Here is a 21153-nt window from a genome sequence, read left to right as displayed (position 1 = left end):
AATACGGTGACATGCAGAGGATGGTGGTGAAAAGCCTTGAAGGATGACTTCTGTAGTTAATGTGTTTCTCACAGAAACTCATTTGTTATAAGATCAGCAAAAAGAATGTGATTCACTGTGCTTTTGCCAAACTGATAACAAAAGCTACATGTTCTCAGGAGGGAAAAAAGCCTCATTGTACAATAATGATCATCTTTGGGGATCTGAAACTCACATGGGATTGGCTTTATGGAGACTCTACCCTGGCCTAGATAATGAAGGTGTTGTAATATCTTACAATGTGATGTGAAACTGAACTACACTTTATCCAATAACTGGGTCATTTTACTTGTAAAATCCTGAGATGAAAATCAAGACAAACAATTCAGTATCATAAAATGTAGCTGACACAATCAATCTATGCATGTTTATACTGGACAGGCTTCCCAAATATGTGGTATTGTGCAAATGTTTTAGGCACACATATAAGCCTAAACTTTTGAGAAGTGAAAACCGGAAAATAAAGCTTAGCATCTAATATTTCATCAGACTGAGAAAACTGTGTTTCCAGTTGTGCCCTGCCACACTCTAATGAGAATAATATCTTAGCGCCAACTTGGTATGTTAAAACAAACAACAAATGTTAAATTCCAAATGTACAAGAAAAAAGAAAAGTCATTCTCTGAGTTTAAAGTGGTAAAATTCATGAGGAAAAAAAGCCCCCACAAACTTACAATAATGCAAATGTTGCCTTAAACATATATAGGCAACAATTCTTTACCAACTTATATTTTTAAAAAGTGCTTATTTATTCCCAGGGTTCAAAAATGTGACTTATAATAAATACAATGGTTGTTTTAAACACTATATTCAAATATGTCTATCATTCCATTCTGCTTCATTAAGATGTATTTCTGGACAAAACTAAAGAAGGATGAAGATCCATTTTGAAGATCTCATTCTACAACACATCAATACCCATGAAGAAATGAAAACCACCAACTGGTTATCACCAAAATAATACTTAAAAAACATTTAAATTATTAAAAACTGAAAAAGCAAGCAGTTAACAGATAAGACCAAAAATATCACAGATCAATGCAGTTCAATGATTTAACAAAGTAGCTGTGGTCTTGGTGGCCAGCAGACCTACTCTTTGGAAAGCAAAGAAGCTGACAAACAACCTCAGTTCTATACATATCCAACGTCAATACTACACTTAGGACAAAAGCGAGAAACAGAGAGAAGGAACAAGTATCCGCTCCAACTGCATTCACACAAAATCCTTTCTGCAAGGTTGTATGGACGTCACCACTGTTTGAGTTTTAGAATGTAACCTGAAATTAATTATTAATTTCCGATTTAGTAAATTTCTGTACAGGAAAGGTCTCTCTCACACCTACTCTTGCTTGACCATCTCCCTTAAGACCCGGTCACACGGCGTTAGCTGAACGAAGGAAAAAAGTCACAAAGCCACAAATCGTCGAGAAAAAGTGGACGAATGAGCCGGCATTTCTCCCATCACCGAAAAGCCTGTGAGTGCAGAGCGCATAAAAGACCGAAACTAACAAGAGAAAAACGAAGCGAACTTTGACGTTTTTCAGCTGCAAGAGATGGTTGTCTTGACAACAGGTTTGTCTTTACTACAACAATGTGTGCGTGCACATGCACGTTGCAGCCAGAGACGGCTGCAACGTGCGTAAACAGTTAAAGTAGTTGATAAAACGTTCGTGCCGCTATTGTTTCTGTATGGAAACATTGCTTTTCATCCCACACAGTCACGTTCAATTCGTCGAATCATTAGTTATTGATCCGTTCAGATATCGTCAATGTTTGTGCAAGATGTCGGACTTGGGAGGTTGGACGACAATCAAATGGAACGATAACTGTACGGAACTATGCAAACAATGAGAAACCGTTAAGACAGACAGGAAAACGGAATACGGACGAATTGAGGTTGTAGTTGGGATTTGTTCACATTTTTCAACAGTTCGAAAATTCTGATGAAGCGCGAGCTACAGGAACAAAGCTGGACAACGGTTAAACAATGTCTCCAAACGTTAGTGTAAGTCCAAATTTCTTGTTTCATTTCGGCTTTGGTGTCCTTCGTTAGTGCCATATGACTGGGGATTTACTCTGTTTTCTTTCACCTGAATTCACGCAAATTTCTTTCGGCAGGGTTGTGCGGAGGTATGACCATAACTGCTGTGAAAGAATCAGAGAACAAGTTTACTTCTCTGATTTAGTACACTTCTGTGGAGAAACAGTCTGTCTCTCTCACTGACAACCACACCTGCTCCAAATCCATCATCATACCAACATCTACTCATCATCCAGCAGGTGGAAGACATGCAGATGAGACATAACAGACAAACCAAAGTGACTTTTTGGATTGATATGGTGCACTAAGGTTCACCAGATTTGAAAGAAATGGTCCTCATTATGCCCTTTAAATTTAGTGAGTTACAAGATGACAGCATTTATTATTTGTGAGTCATCACGCCAAACTGGGAACGTTGGAATGAGTCATGTTTATCCATCATCTGCATTTTCCAGAGCCAAGGAATACGACTCAAAATACTGCAGTCAAAACAAGGCAATACAGAATAACGTTCACACCAACCTGTCGTAACAAAGCTACAAACACTCTGTCGACAGCACGATGTGAAGTAGGTCAGAGTTCGCAGTTACCTGACGTCTTTCTTGACTTTATTTGATAACAGCAGTACACTGTAGCACCGTATTACCATCACAAAAAAGTTCTTTTGGCACCAAATGAGCACAAACCTGTTGGAACACTGAATAAAACATACCTTACTGAATTTTCATGCAGACATTGACCAAAAAAAAAAAAAAAAAAGAAAAGAAAAAATTAAATATTTTAAAAAGCAGTGAAACATCTTACCACAGGCAGGTTTATGTCCTCTCGCTGTCCGACTCACTCTCTCTTCGTCTATCGCTGTCCACATGCCTGTCCCACACCTCCCTCCATGCTCCTGCCATACACAGCTCTCTCCCTCTAATGTTCTCTCCCCCTGCATCCCTTTATTTCAGCTTTCCTTTATTTCTTCTTACGCTCCTCCTCTCCAAGCCTGTCTCTCTCTCTCTGTCTCACCCTCGCTCAGAGTGTCTCCTGCAAGCCATTTTTGTCTGTTCGTTCACTGTGGGAAAACAACTCATTATGGGAAAGTGGGGGGGTAACCCAGGGGGGAGGGTAGTTGGTCTCTGATCAAGGTCACTTTATCCTCAGAGAGAGAGAGAGAGAGAGAGAGAGGACTGGGGGGACACAGTGCGTAGCGAAAGATGGGCGCACAGCTACTGTTTCAAACAAAGCACCAAAGACGCCAACCACCAGCGTCGGCTCTCGCTGCTTCAGAACCACACGTGGAAAAACCTTGCCGATATTAACTGATGTGTCCTGTGAATCCAATGAATGTTAATCAGCACAATATATTCCATTTCCCATCTGCATCAAACAAACCATGTGACAGGCATTTACTCCGTCCCGTGTCCTTGACCCCTTGGTCTCCCCTCGATTCTCTTCCTCAACTGTCCAATTAACCAAGTAGGCCACAGAGACTGAACAAAGCATGATGATGAGGGCAGAGGAAGAAAAGAAGTGAGAAGAGGAGAGCAAAAGCGTGTCACATGTTTTAACACCTTTGTGCGCGCTAATCTTTTGTCCTGTGTCAAAACGTTGATATACTTTATGTGTTAATTACAAATTAATGAAGGTAAAATCTGGGTTTTAAGAAGGAGATAATGTAAAACTTAATTTAAATGTATAAAACAGTCAAACAGGGCAGCAAGAAGGTCATGGGATCGCTTCCCACCTGGAGTTTGTATGTTCTCCTTGCGTTTGCATGGGTACCTGAATTGGTGACTCTAAATTGGCAGTAGGTGTGCGTGCCAATGTGTTTGTCCATCTATATGTAGCCCTACGACAGACTGGGGTCCTGTTCATGGTGTCTACCCCACCCCCACCCCACCCCCTGTGACTGCTGGTATAGGCTCCAGCCCCCCGTGACCCTTGCATGGAATAAGCGGTTATACAAAATGAATTAATAAAAATAGTCGATCATGATTCCAGACTTTTCTGAATTCAAAATGATGATATGGAAGCGACACCACACGGTCACTATGCGGCTGAACCACGTCACACATGCAACCAAAACGAACAAACACGTTTTTAAAACTTCAAATGTAGACTCTATGCAATATGTTACAGTTTTACACCATGTCTTACCAAAATGTTCCATAATTATTCTAGCACAACACAAGAGAACAGCACCCCCAAATCCTAGTTACCAATCTTACTGCTTTACTTCTATTTTGAAACCATGAACATGGACGTGGAAAATGTAACACGGTCTTTTAAACAGTCAAGTTATCCAACAATATAAATAAAGCAGCTTACATAAAATTAGTCATTTTACTATCTATTACCATGGGGCCAGAAATCTGAAGTTGACCCCTGACCAACCCTATCCAATGTCAAATCACTTTATCTCCATCCACAGGAACAATGTAGCTGCCAAGTCTGATGTTAATTGGATTATACCTTCTTAAGATATCTTACTAACATACATAGGCACAAATACTTTCATCAAGACCAACTTGATCATAAAAGCCTCTGGCAGCATCACTAAAAATAGACACCAGACTCCTCATTCACCTTCTTTGGTGATGATGTGTCTGTGTGATTTTGAGTAATCCTATTCTCAAACAAATAAACCAAGACTTGTCCACTCACCGGCACAGGAGGCAGAACTTGCACGGTAATGTCACCAGCGTCGACAGGTGAATCCAACCACGGCCTTTCTTCTGACAACTGACTGTCAGGATAGCCTTTTCTTCTCCATGGCTGTGACAGATGACTTTTGGATCGACGTATACTTTCCAAATCTTGATTGTCATCGCTCTGCAGTTAACAGTTCATATTGGTTGTGAGACTAGAGGACATGGATCACACTTACTGGCACTATTCACTTCTGAGAGTCATAATTGGATGCCATTCTAGAAGACAAAACACCTTATCTGAAGAGAACTTCCACAACTCTATGCTGTCCATGCTGTTTCTCTTGGTGAATTTAGGTCTTGCTCCTATTTCAAAGACAAACACAAGAACACACAACAAAGTCATCTCTGAGATGTAGTCATTTCTTTAGTGATTAATCTGCCTTTATTAAGTCTTCAACCGCTCTTTGTCTTTTCCTGCAACAACCTTCTGCAAAAGGTCTCATGATGTGCTGTGTGCATGTGAGCTGTCGGCATAGTATAACAGGACAAACAGCCTGAATAATAGCTCGTTTGTCCACGCTGCACCAGAGAGAGAAATGTAGGACACGGGTGTGAGGTTTATGCCTGGAGGAGGGTTCCTGACAGCAAACATCACAACAGACTTGTTGGTTGCACAAACCAGGATTACACACTTTCATGATTCCTCTACGCCTTTGACAATCTTCCATTTTAAAATAAGTATGTGAAACATTTGAGGTGAATATGTTCTTGAATTCCATTAACTGAAACTGAAAGGCAAAAACAGACTCGTCAAAGATGAATTCCTTCCGGAGGCGAGAGAATATACATCTTAACTCAAACTATACAATGCCTTAGGTTCTGTCAAACTGAACTTGGTCTCAGTACGTTATCTCACCTTTATTATACCCTCCTCACCCCCCGAACAAAGTACAGGACGGGGACATACTCAAAAGCACCATTCGTCTGAACATTTTCCACGACATGTCCAAGGCTGGTGTGGGTGGTTCATCGGTGTCACAGTCATCACCGGTGTGATAATATAATATATAATAGGGCTGAAACGATTAGTCGAATGACTCGAATAATGTGATTACAAAAAACGTTGGAGGCAAATTCTGTGCCTCGAAGCTTCGTTTAATGTTGTAGCACATATGCCAGGCCTGTGTGTGGCGCTGTAACGTCCCCCCCCCAAAAAAAGAAGAAGACTAGAGCATGCCCATAAGCATACTCTCACGAGTGCCACTATCTTAGCTTATGGCAAGCTAAAAGTGGCAAGCTAATCTAATCTACATTTTGAGCAAAATCTCACACATTATATTGTTTAAGTGTTGCATTATGACATCCAATACAACAGTTCTTTACGGTATTCGCCTAAAGGCCACCTAAAGGTGGAATACCAACTAATCACTTGGGAATCAAAATGGCGAAACAAGAACAAGTTGAAATTTTTACTTTGTAAGTCAGAGATACTGCTGTTGTTTATCACATTTTGCAATATCTCCAATCGAACATTAATTATCACACTCTCACACAGACAATCACAGAACACAACAGCAGCATTCTGTTGACAAAGCTGTGAATAAAAGCTCTCCAGTTCCACTAAATGTCAATAATCATTTTGACTGATCTGTGTCATTTAAACCATTACATCTCTCGTTAGCTGAAGAACAACAATTAGCACGAGCAGTAACAATTCAACAATTTAAAGAGAGTAACAGGTGGTTTCTGGTTCTATTCAATTTGTTAAATTCATTAGTGTATATGAAAATTCAGTAAGGTATATCTTATATATTATATTCCAATTCTAAGGTGGAACTATGCCAGTATACAAAGGTATATCTAAAAAGGAAAAGTAAAATAGGTTCGTAGAAAAGAGTAGAGTAGAGCAACTTAGGTGCCTGGTCTTGAGAACCAGGGATGGTAGGTTAAAAAGCTTTTTTATCCCATGGGAACTCTCCCTACCCACCCAAGCAGCTCAAGAAAAAGGTATATATAATATAATAAGTAATAAGACATAAGAAGGATAAGACATCACAGGAGAAGATTGTTATCAAACACAAAGGAACCAACTATTTTGTATGCTACGATGAACGTTGCTAATGCTAGCTAGATAAGCTAATGTTAGCTGTTAGGTATAACTAATTGTGTCCCACTCCCCCAATATAAAGCATGTAGAAATGTATACGGAGACATAAGTACATGTACAACCCCTGGCAAAAATTATGGAATCACCGGCCTCAGAGGATGTTCATTCAGTTGTTTAATTTTGTAGAAAAAAAGCAGATCACAGACATGACACAAAACTAAAGTCATTTCAAATGGCAACTTTCTGGCTTTAAGAAACACTATAAGAAATCACGAAAAAAAAATTGTGGCAGTCAGTAACGGTTACTTTTTTAGACCACGCAGAGGAAAAAAATATGGAATCACTCAGTTCTGAGGAAGAAATTATGGAATCACCCTGTAAATTTTCATCTCCCAAATTAACACCTGCATCAAATCAGATCTGCTCATTGACATTGACCCTATGCCATGACATTGACCTTATGTGTCTTTTTGCAAGGAATGTTTTTGCAGTTTTTGTTCTATGGCTACATGCATTATCATCTTGAAAAATGATTTCATCATCCCCAAACATCCTTTCAATTGTCCAAAATATCAACATAAACTTGTGCATTTATTGATGATCTCCCCAGTGCCTTTACCTGACATGCAGCCCCATATCATCAATGACTGTGGAAATTTACATGTTCTCTTCAGGCAGTCATCTTTATAAATCTCATTGGAACGGCACCAAACAAAAGTTCCAGCATCATCACCTTGCCCAATGCAGATTTGAGATTCATCACTGAATATGACTTTCATCCAGTCATCCACAGTCCACAATTGCTTTTCCTTAGCCCATTGTAACCTTGTTTTTTTCTGTTTAGGTGTTAATGATGCCTTTCGTTTAGCTTTTCTGTATGTAAATCCCATTTCCTTTAGGCGGTTTCTTACAGTTCGGTCACAGACGTTGACTCCAGTTTCCTCCCATTCGTTCCTCATTTGTTTTGTTGTACATTTTTCGATTTTTGAGACATATTGCTTTAAGTTTTCTGTCTTGACGCTTTGTCTTCCTTGGTCTACCAGTATGTTTGCCTTTAAAAACCTTCCCATGTTGTTTGTATTTGGTCCAGAGTTTAGACACAGCTGACTGTGAACAACCAACATCTTTTGCAACATTGCGTGATGATTTACTCTCTTTTAAGAGTTTGATAATCCTCTCCTTTGTTTCAATTGACATCTCACGTGTTGGAGCCATGATTCATGTCAGTCCACTTGGTGCAACAGCTCTCCAAGGTGTGATCACTCCTTTTTAGATGCAGACTAATGAGCAGATCTGATATGATGCAGGTGTTAGTTTTGGGGATGAAAATTTACAGGGTGATTCCATAATTGTTTCCTCAGAATTGAGTGATTCCATATTTTTTTCCTCTGCTTGGTCTAAAAAGTAACCATTACTGACTGCCACAATCTTTTTTTCTTGATTTCTTATAGTGTTTCTTAAAGCCAGAAAGTTGCCATTTGAAATGACTTTAGTTTTGTGTCAGGTCTGTGATCTGCTTTTTTTCTACAAAATTAAACAACTGAATGAACATCCTCCGAGGCCGGTGATTCCATAATTTTTGCCAGGGGTTGTATTTGCAGAAAAGAGAAAAACGGCGGCCGTTTTAATCACCCAACCTGCAGCTGCCAGCGTTACACATCTTGCTGTATATGACACTCTTATATAAATAGTCCTCTTAAATTAATTTCTCTTCATTTTGTTTTGTATAATTTTACTGATACAGAGTTTGATGGATTGCACGCTCACATCCAACAGAGGCACTTTCATTATTATTTGGTTGGAATAACTCTATGATACCTGTCTCTATTATATTCTGCTTTACAGTGTATCAGCCACCAGCTGGACCCAGCAGGTAAAAATTTATTTGCTTGTTACCTTGCATCTCAAACTCTGAGCTGCAGGGAGAAAGGTCACTCTCGCTGACTCCCAGCGCCTCCATCAGCTGCTCCACATTCAGTCGCGCTGTCAGCTCGCCATTTCTGTCTTTAATCTGCGGCAAAACCATCAGACACAAGAAATAATGTGGAAATAAAGGTGACAGGGAAAGCGTTTACTTCATTTTTGTTTTAGCTATTATGAAAATTTCACTTCTTTAGAAATGTCCAGGTGCTTTCGAGCGTAGTGCAGAGCTTGTTTGAGGTTTCCTAAAGACACGTAAGCATTGCCGAGGCTCCAGCAGGCACGGCCCTCACCAACCCTGTGGAGACATGCACGTTTAGTGTACGTACGTGCATGTATGCCTGTGTGCCCATAGCTGCATGAAGCTGTGGTGATGCAAACCTGTCATTAAGCTCCTGGGCTATGCACAGGTGTTTCAGGTGGTAATCTATAGCCCTCTCATACTGCTGCAGAAGAGTGTAGGTGTTTCCCAGGCTGTAACAGGCCTGAGCTTCCATCACTTGGTCTCTCAGCTGTCTCGACAGCTGCAAGGTTCTCCTGTCGAAAGAGAAACAGATAGTGAAGGGAAAGGCAGGCAAATGTGTGGAAATGAATAATAAACTGAGAAAATTAGGTTGTAGTGTGAAAAACATGGTGGGTGAAGACAAAGAAAACCGAGATGGCTCAAATCAAATAAGCTTGTACCACATTTTCACTGTGCAGCTCTCATGCTGTGTGCATTTTCTCTTATGAAACTGGTTCACTTCATCATCCCTCCACTAGATGTCAGTGTTCCCTCACCTGTAGTACTCCGTGGCTGAGTTGAACTGACCTAGGAATATCAGGGCATTGCCGAGGTTGCTGTACGCTCGCCTTTCTGCTGCTTTGTCACCAAATTCTTTGGCAATGGACAATCTCTGTGAAGACATATGCGTACTACAGTGTTAAATTGTACACAACTCTGCAAATTGGTGTAGCATGTAATGTTATGGCCACAGGTGACTACAAACTCTTCTAGTAGTTGTGTATCCAATCAGCTTATCTTGTGCCCTAAAGCAACATTTTCCATCCATGGCCAACAGAGTTATTTTGTCATGGCGAACACCAACAGAAATCAGGAAGAGAGAAACCCTGAAGCCATAACACCAGACGTTTTTGGATTCATTTGTCCTCCAGCTCTCTCTATGGGAACATTTCCAACTCCACTAGCTCTTTGTGTAATGTAGACTGGAACATGGCCTGAAAAAAAAGGCCCTGACTGCTCGTCAAACCCCAAATTCAGAGCAATCAGGATACCATAAAGGATGCAGTGGAATGCATGAGCTTTTTAATTTCAATTCAATTTTCAATTTAATTAGCTTATAATGCGCCAAATCACAGCAAAAGCTGTCATTACATTCCTCATTACATAAAACAATTCAACATAAAATTTAAATAAATCATTTGAAAAAATTCAAGTACATAATTAAAAACAGAAGTAAAATAATAAAACAGATAAATAAAAACTATTCATAAGAAAGAGAATAAAAATAGGTTTTCAGTCTTGACTTAAAAATGTCCACAGACTCTGACTGCCTCACGGTCGCAGGAAGACTATTCCACAGAGCGGGTGCATGATACGAAAAAGTACTTTTTACCACTCTAAGGATGGTTAACAGGTCAGAGGAGTTCCATTCACTTAATGCACTATGTGGATATGGAGGCTTACTGGATTTCCTTCTGCCTTGAGAAGCAGTGAAGAGTGAGGACAACTGGAATGGTGTCAGCAATAATACAGTGCTGTGGTGATAAAGAGAGCTCGCCACTGTCGAATTCAGGTCCAACTCTCAACTACAGTCATAAACACTAGGTACTGATCTAAAGACCAACATAATCGATATAGGTGATGAACAGCAGTCAGCTACATTTTGCAGTAACTATTAGTTTTCTATAAATCAGTGAGCCATAGATACATGTAGACAAGTAGAATCACAGTGCATTTTCATTGCACGGTGAAGAAAGTCAGCACAGTGCATGCTGCAGACACAAGCACTCAAAAACCACTTTTCTAAGGCCCCACAAAAAAAATAATAATAATCCTCCACCTGGCATTTGTCCATCTGCGGGAGACAATGGTGTAGCGTCCAGTTTGCTTTTTGCTTTTTTTTGTTTGTTTATTTTTTACACTATTTCAATTAAATTTTAATTTCTTTTATTTATATAGTGCCAAATCACAACAAAGCTGCCACAAGTAAGATCTAACCTTACCAACTCCTAGAGCAAGCACACAGGCGACAGTGGTAAGGAAAAACTCCCTCTGATTATATTGAGGAAGAAACCTCAAGCAGACCAGACTCAAAAGGGTGACCCTCTGCTTGGGCCATGCAACCAGCACACTTGACAATACAAATATACAGGAAATTTTGTCATAATAATATGCCATATGCCAATTTGCCCCTATGCCGAAATTGGCCCGCATCAATTTTTTTAATTTTTTTGCCAAATTTTACTGACGTGGTACCGGTAGTGCAAGAACAGGCAGGTCGGGCTATGCTTTGGCCAACGTTTACTGAGCTGGAACCGGAACGTACCGCTTGACAATGGAGGTAGCGTGGACACGAAGTAGTTGTAGCTCTGTGCAGACACATTCTATTCTGTGTGCCTTCTGGCAAACTGTAGCTGAAATTTCACACTTTCTTTTGAAGAAAATCCTTCTACCTTGTTATATCAAAGAAAACTAAAAAAAAAAATCTAAATATATTTCTAAAAAAGTCCACCCTCCCTCATCACTTTTTTCTGATGTCAAGGACGATAAACTAATTTTTTTGTTTGTTTTTTTTCTGGAACGCAATGTTGTGTTAATGTTAACTATTTAAGTTTTGTAAAAGTATTTCTGTAAAGATTTCATAGTTACTCACCTGACGATGAAACTTGATTGCTTCAACAAAGTTTCCTAAAAGATAGTGGGTGTTCCCAAGGTTACCATAGGCCCTCCCCTGAGCAGCTCGGTCACCAAGTTCTTTGACCAAACAAAGGTTCATCCTACAGATGTAAGCACAAAGCAGATATTTATACAACACAGCTCATATATTGTGGAGTGTGTGCATTGTTCATCAATGCAAAACACACTAGTTTTATTTATATATGCCAGAGAATACAAAGACTTCTTTATTTCAGTGTGTCGTTTTAGCAGCAAATTTAAAAACCTGTGTACAAAGTCTGTGTGTGCAATGGCAGCTGTACTTTCAAGGCACCATAAGATATAAAAGTGTATTGAAGCCTCACTCATAACGACTCCAAACATGTTTGAAATCTGGTTTAACAAGGCTTGAGGTTAGAAAACAGCAAAATATGAAATCCTTCAGGTATGTCTGTATTTGTATAATTTCACCTCTAGATGTCAAAGCAATTAATCTCAAAAAAATATTTGGTCTTCAGAAGCATCTTTTTGTAAATGATCTTCAGGAGATATCAACCTTTGTCACTTTTTTCTATGTTTTGCAAGTTACAGCATTCCTTTACAATCAGTCCCATTAAGTTTTTAAGTAATGTACAGTGTCACACTGCATATACTGCAAAATCCTGTTATCCTTATTTCCTGATGGTACAATCTGACTTTTATTCACTCTGTATTTCCACTTTTGCAGACCCAATTTGCAGTCAATTTCACAGCCATCCGTTGAGATGACATCTCAACTTAGTTCCCATAATATAGTAACTACCACATGTAGTATGTCTAAATAAGGTTTTACAGCACAGACACATTCAGACAAAATAACTGCACATGAAGTCCAGATGACAACAAGGAGGTGGAGCACATGTAAACTAGTCCTAAAGTAGTGGGTGATAAACAAATTTAGCAATATAATGCATTAAGAGGAAAAACGATGGTGTCACCATTTATTTTATTTAAAAAATAAATGAAACTGTCCTTAGAAGGCCATAAAGCAAATAAGGATAAAGGAACTTGCATTTAACAAAAAGGCAAACCCAAGCCAGTTTATAAGATGGTTTCTTCTGTCGTGTGTGCAAAATAAATAGAAACCAACAAAAAAGAAGTCTCATTCAGCTGTAAACTCGGCAGTTTATGACCAACAGTAACAGCATCTGAGCTGTAAAATATGACCACGGCTGCATGTTTGTGGCCCTTGCTCCTAGTAAGTATCCTTGAGTCAAGTTTTACAGATAAAAGAATAAAAATAAAATAAAGGCTGTTTTTAGATGAGAACTTACCAAACGGTGCCAAATGGCCTTAAATTGAGGTAGTTAGTTTTGATTGGAAAAATGGTGCAGGCAAAAGCCAGCCTCAAATGTCTGGAGAAATTTGAGTAATTTCAGTTGGGCTTTAAAGAACATTGTCATCCGCCTTAATTAAGGTTGAACAAAATCTGATGATAAAAATAAAGGAAAGAAAATCCACCAATATAAATCTGTTAAGGAGGAACAGATGTACCTAGGAATAGCTGAGATGTTTGGCAACGTGATTCACAAAACAGTGGTTTGGTTCAATTTTCAAAGGGAATCTGAAAGAATTTTAACTATTCATGAGGCATCGGCCATGTGAAGTTTTGTGGATAGAGCGATGGTGAAAGAACATCTGGCTGTCACAAAATTCAGGGCAAAACTGAGGTGGTTCCTCACTTTCTGAAGGCCGCTGACGAGCACCTGAGAAGAATTCCCCTCGTGCTACGTTTGCATGTATTTTGTATGTTTCACATCCATATCCATTTGCTTTACAGGTACACTGTGGATAACACGTACTCGTAGAAGCTCGTTGCCCTTTGCAGTGTTTCTCTGACATCAGCAGGCAGCTCGCCAGGTTCCTGGGTACAACCCCACAGCTGTTGTTTACCTTTTGCATGAAGCACATTCCCGATATTATACAGTGCTCGGCCTTCTCCAACCTACAAGCAGACGAAAAGACAAACAAACAAACTGTATATCAGTGTGACGTTGGAAACAACAAATTCAAATCTGAATGTATTTTAGCTTTCAGATGACTTACGTTACCTTATCACCTTGTTCTTGGGAAATTTCCAGGTGTCTCTGACAGCAGACGACGGCTTCGTCAAAGCGTCCCAAAACTTTCAGTGTGTTACCCAGGTTACCGCTGGCTTTACCCTCACCAATTCTGTCTCCTATTGTTCTGAAAATGGGTTAAAAAATAAACACAAGAAGGGGTACTCACAGAGTGCAACAACTCTGCACTACATGTCTGTCAGTGCTCCATGCAAATTATTCATTTGTGATTCACTGAGACAGTAACATACATGCGCATGCACTCTTGATATTTGATCAATTCTGTTCAAAATGCAACCAATTTATCACCGACAAGTAACACAACTCTTGCTGCAGCTGGAAACTGTTATGACCTCGAGGTTGGCCTTGTTCTGACGTTATGTTGAGCACTTTGCACTTTTCCCCCTATTTAAAGTGCTATATTATTTAAAAAATAAACAAAAGCCATGACTGAATATTAAATCTCTGCATCAGTACTTATATACAAACAGATGCTCAAGGACATGAGGATGTTCAAAGTTTTTTGCAATCCTGCATATTAAAAATACTCATAAATAACTTAATTATTGGTTCTTCATCACAACAGCCTCCATAATCAATGCTTCATGTCCACTAGAGCTGCCACAAACGACTATTTTGATAGTCGACTAGTCAACGATTATTTTTGTGATTAGTCAACTCATATGTAAATTGCAGCTTATTGCATTTTATCAATATCGAAACCATTATCGATTCCGCTTATCAATCTGATTCCTTATTAATTGCCTTATCGAAACCTCCTATGAATTTTCTGTGTGTTACAAGTAGGCTTTACAGGTTTTCTATGTCAACAACATTTTATTGAATCTTAAAGTAAATAAATATGAAATTGGTCACTGGATTCTTGATCTGTGGACATAAATAAACTTTACATGGTGGATCCTTGATCTCTGGACACAAATAAACTCTACTTGGTGGATCCTTGATCTCTGGACACAAATAAACTCTACATGGTGGATCCTTGATCTCTGGACACAAATAAACTCTACATGGTGGATCCTTGATCTCTGGACACAAATAAACTCTACATGGTGGATCCTTGATCCCTGGACATAGATAGAAAAAATCTGTAGTTTTTTCAAAAGCATTTCCTTCCAGACATTAACGACATGGATGTCACGCCATACATCTGAGCTGAGCTCAGCTGGCTGCTGGAGTTTGCAGGTCTGCAGCCATACAGTCTTGGGCTGCTGCACGTCAGCCAGGATGTCTCATTTTGTGAGGAAAAAAAAAAAAACATTTTGATCAACTGCAGTTTATTGTTTGTATTACAATGTTTGGAAAGAGGTGTCATTTGATTTAAATGGCAATTTGCTTTGAAGTTATTAATTCCGAGCAGACCATCTTTCTAACTAGACTTGGCGGCACAGTGTTTGGAGCAACAGAACGGAGGACGATTCACGTTTCTTTCTCGCAACAAGACAGGAGTCCCAGTTAGTCACTTTAATCTGCACAAAAGTGACTCACGATTTACATATTTTAATGGCTTTGAGAGAGGATAAGAAGTGGAGTTGCCGCTTCTGGAGAGGAGCGAAGCAAAGATCAAACGACGCAGCGGATCGAAGCAAGCACTGCTTCATTGGTTCAAGGTTCAAAGCAAATGACTCGTCGACTACTAAATTAGTCATCGATGGTTTCAATCGACGCAGTCGTGACTAGTCGACTAGTCGTAGCAGCCCTAATGTCCACCCTTCTATTTCTGTTGCTAAATGCAAGATACGTTTATTTGCGGAGTTCAAAATAAACCATGTCACAAGAATCCCGCTGTGGGCTTTACAAGCTGCTGTTATAGCTGCAGAAATACGTGTCAAAAACGAAGTTTTAAAAAACAAATACAGGACAGAGACTTGCAACAATATACTTTCACCCTAATTTCAAAAGTATAGTAAACTGGAGAGCTTGTGCTTTCAAAACAGAGGCCGTCTCCCACACTTGTTCTACCTTTATGTGAAACTGCCACCCACGGGTGGTAGAAAAGCATAATTCAGCCTTAATAACTCAATAATTAACAACCAATTATGCAGTATAAAACAGTTATTACAGTCCTCACCTGGCCAATGTGAGGTCATGTCTGTGATATTCCAGGGCTTTACCGTACTCCTTGAGGTAGAAGTAGGCATTGCCAAGCTGGCTGTAAATGGCACTGAGGGTCTTCAGGTCTTCCGTGCCTACCTGCACAGCAGCCTCAAAAAATGCCGTCCCTCCTTTAAAATCCCCTGCCTTGCACAACCTCTCTCCTTCCAATGCCAACTCCAGACACGAGGCCTCCATCCTGAATGGTGCACAGGTTGAGTTTACGCGAACAAAGACACAGAGAAAGAGACAAAATGATATCAGCGACACAGCGATATACAGTAATGTGGACACTTATTACAGTAGCAGAGCTACAGCTCAGAAAGAAAGAAACTGGTAGCATCACCATGACAACAAGGTCTGTCGCCACATCCATAGACTGTTGCCTTAGAAACTGATTCAGACACTGAGGCTGTGAGTTGAGCACCTTGAAAAGGTGTTTCATCTTTTCTTCATTCTTGCACATCTAAGATTTTTGGACTGCGAGTTCTAAAAACCCACCTGGTTCAGTATGTACAGTCTCACTAATCTCAGTCACAAACTTGTGTAACTCCAATGTTGTCTTGATGGCTTCCCTCACTAGTCTCTTTGGTGAACATTAACTCAACTGCTCAGAACAAACTGATTAGGGCAGATTGATCCCACTACTATTTCCATGTCACCATGATTGATTTAACTCCAAAGGACATCATTCAAAGACTTGGGACTGTTCTTCCCAAGTGCTTTTTTAACACGAGCAAGGAATTTTCAGCACAACATTTCTAAAATCCTTGATTCATTTTGGATGCTTACATTATTTTACTTTGCACACAGAAACACAATTATTTCACAAAAACCAAAAACTACCAGGGTCAAAATGATTAAACCACCACCGACACGAGGCCAAGAGTCAGTTGTATGTCCTTTTTGCTGGATAACAGCTTGTAGTTGTTTGCTGTAGTTTTCAACAAGTCTCAGTCATGTCTCCTAAGGAATCCCACCCCATCTTTCTTTAGTGAATCTCTCAAGCGCCTCTAAATCTGACGGTCTTCTGGTATGGACCTTGGGCTTCAGCTCACCTCACAGATTTTCAATGGAATTCCACTCAGGGCTTTGTGCAGGCCAGTCAGTAATGTTGACTTTGGTCTTCTGGTGGTAGTTCTTCATCAGGAGCAACATATGTTTTGGGTCGCTGTTGTGTAGGAAGACAAAGTGAAGACCCAGACCCAGTTTTGCTGCTGGCTGCTTGAGGTTTTCAAAATCTTCACATATTGTTCTTTCTTCACGCTTCCTTCCACCTTGAAGAGATTATCAGATCCAGACGCACTGAAGCATCCCCACAGCATAATTCTCCCACTGCTGCGTTTCATTGTGAAGAAGGTGTTTTTTAGGTTATACACCTCTCCGTTCTTTCTCCAAACATAAATAATCTCTCTCTCTCTCTCTCAAAGGACATGCTTCCAGTGTGTATAATCGTTCTCCAGGTTGTCCTTAGCATACTTGAGTCTGGCTTGAAGGTGTCTCTTCTGCAGAAGTGGAGGTTTTCTTGGCCTGCAACCAAACAGTTCACTGCCTTCCAGGGCTCCAGTGACTGTCTGCTTTGAAACAACAATTCCAAACTTAATCATTCACTAGTGTTTTGGCGGTTGTTCCAGCATCTTTAGACACATCTCTCACTAGTTTTCTTTCCAGAGTATTTGAAATCTTTCAATTCTTCTCAAGTGTGAACTGCTTTATTTTGATGTTTTCTCAAGTGATAACTCAAATCCTTATTGAGGTTTTTATACTGTGTGCATATTGGAAGATAACCCTCATTTTTAACTTTATTTTACAAGTTTTGAGCATTACATCATTGCACCAACTGTTTTGAAATGATGCACTTTAACAGCATTGCACAACCGTGGTTTGTGCTATAGCTCAACAAAAAGATCAGTTCTTAATGGGGCTAATAATTTTGACCCTGGTAGTTTTTGGTTTTGTGAAATTATTTTGTTTCTGTGTGCAAAGTAAAATAATGTAAGCTTCCAAAATAAAACTAGGCTGCTAAGACTTACCGTATTTTCCGGAGTATAAGTCGCACCAGCCACTTTATCCATTATAAAGAAAAATAAACCATAAATAAGTCGCACCGGAGTATAAGTCGCACCAGCCACTTTATCATTATAAAGAAAAATAAACCATAAATAAGTTGTACTGGACTATAAGTCCCATGGACATACAGGTATGTTAACTTAACATGAAAAGTTCAGATGATAATATTGTGACGGCTACCGTTTTCAGATGCATATTTCACCAGTCGTAACTTACAATCTGCAGAGTATGATTTTCTTTTTGCTGGCATTTTTTCGGGCCTTCTCCGTTGTCTTGTTAAGTTATCAGTAACGTTGAAATTTTTCTTTTTCTATGGTAGTCAGAAGTCGCAGGAACAGTCACACAAGCCTTGAGTGCCCTCTCGTGAGCTGCATTTTACCTACAGATATGTTTGTATTTTGCGGACCACATTGCGAGCCGAACCATGCAGCGCCTACCTGCGCAGCTCATGACCACCCAGCGTTGTCGATCCAGCTCCTTCCAAGTGCAGACGCTAATCCTCCGCCATCGCTCAGTGCTCCCATGCAGCTCTCAGCGTCAACTCTGCTCACACTGATATCCAAGGGTTGAAGCTGTTTTGTTAGCCGTCCCGGAATAAACACCATGTTCGTCTGCTTCAAACGCTATTCACAATCTTCGACGCCAGCTCCTTCCAAGTGCACACACTAATCCTCCGCCGTCGCTCACCCGGTGCTCCCACGCAGCTCTCAGCGTCAACTTAAACACTCTGCTCACACTGATATCCAAGGGTTGAAGCTGTTTTGTTCGCCATGCCGGAATAACAGCAAGCACCGTATTCGTCAGCTTCACACGCTGTGGGTGAGGTGAGGAATACGCGTCCAACGTTCTGTTATCTGACTGGTTATCGTGACCAGCGTGACTTATAGGACGGCCGCCATACTACAGTGTCCATGATGCATTGCATTTCCTTTTCTGGTGGCCATTTTAAAACATAGATCAACTCTGTCACGTAAAATTGTTTTGTTACAGTAAATTAATTGAGATCCTACCGGTATATTTTTCATTTATAAGTCGCACCGGAGTATAGGTCGCACCCCCGGCCAAAACATGTAAAAAAGTGCGACTTATAGTCTGGAAAATACGGTAATCATTTTTATTGTCCTTCAGTAAAAAACATCACAGATGCTGTCACAGAACAAAATATCGATGCACTGTACGAATACTTAAAAACACAGGATAAAAGCACAGAATACCAGTCCAAGGTGTGTGATAGTGAAAAACAGGGTTTTTTAAAAACCATATCAATAACTGTCTCTGTATATAAAAGTAAGTCCCTTCGGCTGTTCCCTTGTTTGCACTCAGGGTCGCCACAGCAAATCCAAGGTGGATCTGCATGTTGATTTGGCACAGGTTTTACGCCGGATGCCCTTCCTGACGCAACTCCACATTACATGGAGAAATGTGACTGTCTCTGTATATACACAACATAAATAAATAAAGGATACGGGATATTGCACAAATGAAGATACTACAAGGATAAAGTTAATACCAGATGCTACAGTGCCACATTCTACATTGCACAGTTCTTTCTATCAATTAGTATTTAACTGTCTTATGGCAGTTGGGTAAAAGCTGTCCCTGAATCTGCATGTTTTGCAACTCAGGATACAGTACCTTCTACCTGAGGGCAGGAGGGAAAACAGATTGTTAAAGGGATGTGAAGTGTCCCTGATTATCTTTGTTGTCTTGGACAAGCAGCGTTGTTCTGCCAGTTCACCAATGGTTGGCAGCCTGGCCCTAATAATCTTCTCTGCTGCCCTCACGACCTTCCCCAGGGCCTTCCTGTCTGCAAGACTGCTACTTTCATGCCACAGAGAGAGGTTACTGGTTAATACAATCTATCTTGTTCCTCTATAGAAGGAGGTGAGGACAGCCAGGCTCAGATGGGCACTCTTCAACCTGTGCAGAAAGTACAGATGCTGGTTGGCCTTTTAACCAGAAAGGATATGTGCAGAGTCCAGGTCAGGTTGTCGGAGACATGAACCCCCAGGAATTTTGATTGCTGCACAATCTCCACAACACAGTCCTTGATGTAAATGGGTGTATTGGGGGGGGGGGGGGGGGGATCTTCGCCTGAAGTAAATCACTAGCTCCTTGGTTTTCTCCACATTCAGGATCAGATTGTTGTTGTTGCACCGATCAGTCATGAGTCTCACCTCGTCCCTGTAGTGTGTGTCGCCCACATTCTGGATAAGCCCCACTATGGCTGTGTCATCAGCATATTTGCTGATGTGATTTTTGCTGTATTTTGCACAACAGTCATGGGTCATGAGGGTGAAGGGGGGGGGGGCCCTCAGCATACACCCCTGTGGAGAGCCTGTGCTAAGTGATGGTGTTCGACCTGCTGTTGTCAGGTATCCAGTTTAGCAGGGGGGGGTGTTCAATCCCAGTGGGCCCAGTTTGTCGATCAGATACTGTGGGATTATGGTGTTAAATGCAGAAATAAAAATCAACCAGCAGCATCCAGACCTGGATGTTGAAAAGCTGTGTTGAAAATTTCTTGCTCTGTTAAAAAAAAAAAACCTTGTTAAATTTAAATGTTAAATTTCAATAATTTCGTCCTCATCTGTATCAATGAAACTATGATGTACTGAGTTGAAAAGGGAACTCCAGAAAATAATAAAAGGCCATTTTCAAATATTGTCTTTTAAATGTTTGCGGGGAAAAATACCAATAAACTGTACATTTTTCAAAGGGCTTTTGAAGTAACCTCTAATCACATCAAAACTGTGCCATTTCATGCAAGACAAAAGCCCGAGTGCACAACAATGGGCCCCCACCCGCCTGAAATACAGTCTATATTTGAACAGACTGAGCACAGTTGCGTCAAGGTCTCAGTGTTTGTTGAACAGCCCACATTCATTATGTAAGCCTGGGTAAACTAAAGGCAACCTCTAACTTCTAGATGAGATAGTACAGAATGCCGAAATAAATGAGGATTATCCTGGAACTTAATCTGTTTTACAAATGGCACTGTAAACCTAGAGTAAAGGAGTCATGTACTTTTCCCCCACCTGCAAAACTGAAGATATTTCTCCAATTTATCTTGTGGCTGTGTTTACTAAACACTTGCCATTTTGTTTTCCTTCTCTTTACCAATCTGGTTCTTGCCTTATTTTTTAACAATAACAACAATAATTTTAAGTTCTTTTCAGCTTCTTCCTTTTTCACTTGGGGTAACCACAGCAGATCTGACATGGGTCTGTGTGCTGATCTGGTTTAACGCC

General features: G+C 40.2%; 1 protein-coding gene across 3 annotated transcripts in view; it reads right to left on the bottom strand.

Annotated features, from left to right (window-relative positions):
* gpsm1b (G protein signaling modulator 1b) overlaps positions 1-21153 on the bottom strand; it is a 65794-nt gene that overhangs the window by 16273 nt on the left and 28368 nt on the right. For 2 of the 3 annotated variants that reach the window (XM_034191599.1, XM_034191598.1), the window contains exons 2-11: positions 15813-16034; positions 13715-13850; positions 13466-13608; positions 11623-11746; positions 9527-9642; positions 9128-9283; positions 8936-9044; positions 8723-8837; positions 5012-5082; positions 4733-4906 (exon numbers count right to left, since the gene is read on the bottom strand). In XM_034191599.1, the coding sequence (XP_034047490.1) occupies positions 4733-4906; positions 5012-5082; positions 8723-8837; positions 8936-9044; positions 9128-9283; positions 9527-9642; positions 11623-11746; positions 13466-13608; positions 13715-13850; positions 15813-16034 (1366 nt within the window). The remainder of the gene's footprint in view (positions 1-4732; positions 4907-5011; positions 5083-8722; positions 8838-8935; positions 9045-9127; positions 9284-9526; positions 9643-11622; positions 11747-13465; positions 13609-13714; positions 13851-15812; positions 16035-21153) is intronic. The other variant, XM_034191600.1, reaches the window with a different exon arrangement.

Source organism: Thalassophryne amazonica, chromosome 17 (assembly GCF_902500255.1).
Source record: "Thalassophryne amazonica chromosome 17, fThaAma1.1, whole genome shotgun sequence".
Lineage (NCBI taxonomy): Eukaryota > Metazoa > Chordata > Actinopteri > Batrachoidiformes > Batrachoididae > Thalassophryne > Thalassophryne amazonica.
This window is presented reverse-complemented; position numbering and strand designations above follow the sequence as displayed.